This window comes from Haliotis rubra, unplaced genomic scaffold (assembly GCF_003918875.1).
Source record: "Haliotis rubra isolate DU_JTF1 unplaced genomic scaffold, ASM391887v1 Scf335, whole genome shotgun sequence".
NCBI lineage: Eukaryota > Metazoa > Mollusca > Gastropoda > Lepetellida > Haliotidae > Haliotis > Haliotis rubra.
In genome coordinates, this window is record NW_025767008.1 from 37,630 (window position 1) to 43,955 (window position 6,326).

General features: G+C 38.8%; 1 protein-coding gene across 1 annotated transcript; it reads left to right on the forward strand.

Moving 5' to 3' along the window:
- Positions 1–227: 227 nt before the first annotated feature.
- On the forward strand, positions 228–2,616 carry LOC124284357 (the record flags this gene model as incomplete). Its single annotated transcript, XM_046720444.1, is given in 2 exon segments — positions 228–304; positions 1,074–2,616. Coding segments are annotated over 2 exon segments (1,113 nt in total), but the record flags the coding sequence as incomplete, so codon positions are not given.
- Positions 2,617–6,326: the final 3,710 nt, after the last annotated feature.

Sequence of the window (6,326 nt, forward strand, 5' to 3'; positions counted from 1 at the left end):
ACTGTTTGAATATGCCGATCAATAACCCAATAATATATAGTGAATATACGAATATATGTATCCATAAAACAAAGGTGTCATTCACATTTAATCATTATGGGTACACAACTGTGCTTTAATATTACAGCTATGACCTTGTTTGACGCAGGCACACAATAACCCGGTTCTGATTCTTGTGTTTCAGAGAAGCATGTTTGTGAAAGCTAATTGCATCATGATTCTGTCTTTCCTTGCCATCGCCAGCATGTGTCTTGTATCGATACTTCTTCCAGAAGACCCTGATTCATACCACAGGTAGTTTATGGTATATTCCCATTGATCGGTATGCATATATACATTTGGAGTCACGCATATAAACATACACCTCATAAGACTTACAGGCAAACTTCTAAACTGCGTCTTATAGAAGGATAAACGTCTCAGGGTATAGTCCTCCTGAGAGAATATGTGAGTCCCCAAACTTTCAAAGTCAGTTTCGACCTACACAATGTTAATCGAAGATTATTTGTTGTTTTAAAAATTTCACTACAACCACCAGTGGCTGAAGGGATGGTGTAAATCCAGCCAGGGTCCATGCAGGTAGAAAAGGCACCGTAAATCCCAATGGTTCCCGTTATGGCGATCTACCTTCAGTTGCTGGTGATCTATAGCCTGATTGTATATTGTAATGTCCTAAATAGTATATACTTTTTAAGTTGCGTGCTAGTTTTAAATCTCTAACTATGATATTCTAGTTATTTTACTGCCCTTCGCAGACATATATTAAGATAAAATATTATAAATTATTTACATATATGATCCTATATATGATTGCCAAAGTGACTGTATATTTTAACTCACTAACTCACTTACTTTAAGGTATATTTGATTATCAACAGTCCATTAGAACAGCACTGCATATGTAGATAGGCCACAATTGCAATACAAGAGGGAGTTTACGAGCACGTACTCACTGTCAGTAGTGAGTTTGTCCCTGTACATTCATGCAGGCCTGGCTCACTGCGTTCACTGAACTGTCCAAAGCAGATTGCAACTCACTCTGCTCACTCACTCATTCTTTCATTCATTCACAGGACTCAACACATCTCCAACAAAGACAAGGAAACTCATGAAATCCAAGATTCCTTTTTAAGGCATTTCAAAGATGAAGACACCAAGAACATTACCGAAGTCGGATATAATGGCTACCAACCCAATCAATACAGCACACGTTACATCATCTACCTCTGTGACGTACAGAGATGGTGTGGAGGATGGGCAGACAGGCAACGAGGCATAGTAGCTGCATATCTTCTAGCAAATGTAACAGGACGACGGTTTGGCGTCAACATGACTCACCCATCTGATATTAAGCTCTTCTACGTTCCGAATATTGTCAACTGGTATATCAGAGAAAGCGAACTTCAGGATTAAGTAAGGAGTTTCTCCAGTGGCTTGACAATGGGCAGGGTCCTAAATTCGCTAATGGTGACTTCAACGTCAAGCACCCAAGTGATGTCATATTTTAAGAACAAATATGGATATTATCACACTGATTCAAAAAAGAGTCCACAATATGGTCATCTTGTACCAGAACCGTTCAGACACCCTAACCGTGGCAAAGTGTTTCACAAGATTTGGCATCTTCTCATGAAGCCTTCTCTTCATTTTGAGCAACGAATCGATATGTTTATGAGTAAATTACCAAGAACGGATAAACTAGTTTGTGCTCATGTACGAATGAGAAGAAATCCAACCATTCCAAACGATGGAGCTCAGATTAATTCCTTATCCACTGTCAAACATTTATGGACGTTTCTATCTAAATTGCAAAACGCACGTCGTGTCTTCATTGCTAGTGACTCCATGGATGTACGGCTAAGTGCCAGGAAGTATTTTGGCGCAAGAGAAATTGATACTGATGGGTTGGTGCTTCATATTGACAAACAGGGACATCTGCCTAATGCAGTGTTGGGCTTTGAGATGGCGCTACTTGACCAGGCTGTTCTAAGTCGCTGTCAGGTTCTTGTTGTTTCAAAAAGTGGCTTCAGTGTCAGAGCTGCCATGATGTCGCACGTGCATCAAGAGCTTTATGAATTCAATAAAGGCATGGTCACTCCATATCCTTGACTGAAATCCAAGGTGTACTAGATGACATGTCTTCCTTGACCGGGTCCCTTGTAGTTGTAGTTACATTCCTGTCTCTGTTGTACTAATATGTGATAAGTTCATTTCGACAGATCGGGAAAGATGTATTGATAATCATTGGTATTTTGAAATATAATGTACAATCTATATTTTTACAGCATTGTTAAGATAGAAAAAATATTCGATGATTATTTGTCTGTTGTAAACGTTAAGCCATGTAGAATACTTTAACTGGGATTTCGTTGTTCATCAATTAATTTAATGGGTTTTAGAGGTAGAAAGTTAAAAAGAATAACCCTTTGCATTATTTATGTATTGTTCCCACTGTTGAAAAGGAATTTCATTTATGCTGCAGTTCATACGTGTCTATGTCAAAAGCCCCTTGGTACAAAAGCCCCTCTGGACAAAGGCCCCTCGAGAAAAGACCAAAAGTCCCCTATTTTATGTATTAATGGGAAAATAAGATTAAAGACAAGAAATTATTAATGACATACATTTTTTTTATTACTTTATAACATCACGACTCCATGATCAAGTTTCAGTCAAATGATTTTCACAGAAATGTATACATACCTCAGAGGGATCTCACAGAGGGATCTCACTTCTATCAATAATTGGGAAGGTCTTTACAAAAATATTGAACGAAAGATTACAGCAATGGACATCTGATAATGATATCATATATGAAAACCAGGCTGGATTTAGGAAGGGATACGCAACGGTAGATAACATGTTCACTGTGTATGGAATGATCAGGAAATACCTCTCCAAGTCTGGTGGACGATTATACTGTTTCTTCATAGACTTCTCGAAGGCTTTCGATAACGTAAACCATTCTCATCTTTGGTATCGACTTATCACCTATAACATACATGGTAATATTCCTGACAGTCCTCACGGGAATATGTATTCCAAACTAAAATCCTGTGTAAAACCCCCAGTGGTCTGACGGAATTCTTCCAGTGTTTTCAAGGAACTAGACAAGGTTGTATGCTAAGCCCGCTTCTCTTCAGCTTATTCATAAATGAACTGACAACGGAGATGATAACATCAGCATGTAGAGGCATACACATCTGCGACGATAACCCAAATGTTTGTTCTCTTGTATGCAGACGACGTAGCGAATACCACAGATACGGCGGGAGGCTCCAGCAGCAGATTGATGTGCTCAGTACCTTTTGTGATAAATGGGGACTTTCGCTCAATCTAGATAAATCCCAGATCGTTGTGTTTAGAAAAGGGGATACCTTCGGAACTATGAGAAATGGTTCTACAAAGGCACACGGATCCAGGTCGTCCTTTTCTACAAGTATCTGGGACTCGTATTCACGCCCTGAGGAGTATGGACTCGTGCAACAACAACATTAGCACAGCAAGCTGGAGAAAGCGTGTCATCATATATACAAGCTCCATTACAAGTGTGGTGGATTGCCTTTAGGTGTTGCTGTAACTCTTTTTGAAAGGATGATACCTCCTATCCTCACCTATGGTGCTGAAATCTGGGGACTTCAACGAGTGAAACATATTGAGAGAGTTCAACTTAAATACTTCAAGAAAATGATCTATGTCCCCAAAATGCATGCAATGTCGCTGTTCTCGGTGATTGTGGAAGAAAGACAGTCTTTGTCACACAAGTTATCAAGGTACTAACATTTTGGACTAAGCTAATTATAATGGACAATAGCCGACTTCCAAAGCAGACTTATATCATGCTATATGGACTAGACAAAGGTGCATCGTTCATCATAGGGTGACATATGTCAGAGAAATCTTATTCAAATATGGATTCGGTTACACATGGATAATGCAGGACTTTGGAGATAAATTAAGCTTCTTATCAGAAATAAACAACGAATCAGTGATGTAGACATTCAAGAATGGCAAAGCGATATCAGTAACAACTCTAAATTGTCTTCTTATTCAACTTATAAATCTGTCTTAAATGTCGAAATATATTTAACACACATAAATGTACGGATATACAGACAAGCTTTATCAAGATTTAGATGCGGATGTCACAACCTAATGATTGAATTAGGCCGAAGAATCGGAATGGATGAAGAATTAAGAATATGCTCTCACTGCAGCCGATATGGAATCCATCAAATTGAAAACGAGTATCATTTTTATTAATCTGCAAAGCCTTCACCCAACTCCGAAACTCCTATATTCACTCGATGTATCACAACCATCCCTCAGTTACAACATTTGCTAATCTAATGAACACCAAATGTCCTAAAACACTGTTAAATTTAAGTAAATATGTATTCATTGCCTTTAAATTATATCCTTATCTTCACCAATAATCTACATGCTGTTTGTTTAATCTACTGCTATACTCTCTCATATTGTACGCTTCTATTCTTGTAATTTAAACTATTTTGTATATATCCTGTATATATTACAAATGTATATTTATTGTATATATTGCAAATGTATGTCATTTGGGCCAGTGGCCTTTGACTTGAATAAACATCTCTCTCTCTAATACATACCTCATACTTGAGCAACTTAGCTCAATTAAAGTAAAGGTTTGCAAAATGCATTGACCCCAGTGTTATAGGTATGGAGTGTTTGCTTTGCAATATATCAAATTCCTCTTTGGGAAAGCCTGAGTTTGGCTGTGAGAAATGTTTGTTCTGCAAACTATCCGAGTAAACAATCATCACATTTTCTCACTCCCCGAGGGACTTGTGTCCTGAGGAGCTTTTGGCTGTTTATACGTCTTCTTCCCAACTAACTATGAAGAACTTGCTTGATCACGGCGTTAGAGTGAGTGAGTGAGTGAGTTTAGTTTTACGCCGAACTCAGCAATAGACCAGCTATATGGCGGCGGTCCGTAAATAATCGAATCTGGACCTGACAATCCAGTCATCAACAGCATGAGCATCGATCTGCGCAATTGGGAACCGACGATATGTGTCAACCAAGTCAGCGAGCCTGACCACCCGATCCCGTTAGTCCCTCTTACTCACGGCGTTAGAACCTGCACCGAAACACTGTAATAAAAAGTTGCTCTTTGTTTCCTTTTCTAACTGCTCCATCTTTCAAATGCCTCTCAAAGAGAAACATCCTACAGACGGTCCATTCGTCAGTGCTCACTATATTTTCCGTAAACAGTGGTGTTAAACAGGGCTGCATTTTGTCGATAGCATTATTGTCGGTGTGCATACATTATTTGGTGGATGAAATCAATCAGCTGAATTGTGGTGTTCAGATCAATGCCAATTTCATGCTTAAACTTCTTCTTTACGCAGACGATATTGTGCTCATTGCAGGAGACGAAAATTCCTTACAGTCTATTTTCGACTGGGTCAGTCAGTGGTGTAGAAAATGGCGTTTGCAGATTAATACTTCCATGACCAAAATAGTCGATTATAGACCTGTTTATTACTGTACTTTCAAGACCACCCTCCAAATGGAGCCATATCTAAACCAAATCAAATCATCTAATTTGCGCAGCTTTCTTACAAATTTCCGTTGTTCCGCTTCCGAATTTAAAATTGCATCATATAGACGGTCCGTTTCGAAGAGGAAAAAAGGTGGAATGTGCCCGTTAATGGGGATGGCCTTGAAGACGAATACAATACCTTAATAATATGCCCTTTATACACACATCTAAGAGATAAGTATATACCACCGTATTACCATAAGTATCCATCTAAACAAAAAATCACTCAATTACTGTCCACCCATGATACTACTATTTCAAATAATCTTGCGCTTGTATAACCACTCATTATGTTTGAATCATTTGTGTAAATTGTACGATAGGCCTCACAGGCCATCATCTACGAAATAAAGAGTCTGAGTCTGAGTCTAAGACTGTTCTATGGCAAGAACAGAGTTCACATTTTCGTGTGACAATGACGACATCGATGTATGTAACGGCTAATGAATGATATATTTCTCTCACTCACATAGCTGATTAACAATCCAGCTACATGAAAACCTTTAAACCTATCCTAAAACCCACCCAAACCAACCCCGGTTTTATTGAACATTACCCAGAATCCATAACCTAAATCCTACTCCGTTTCCTACTGCCACTTTTCCCCCAACCCGGCCTAACACTAATATAACGAACCTACCATCCCTCTACATAAAACCTAACATTCCACTCTGTAAACGGGGAGGGAATGATCCTGAAACAGGACGTTGGGACAGAAATATTATCTGATGTTGCTCCGCCAATCGTC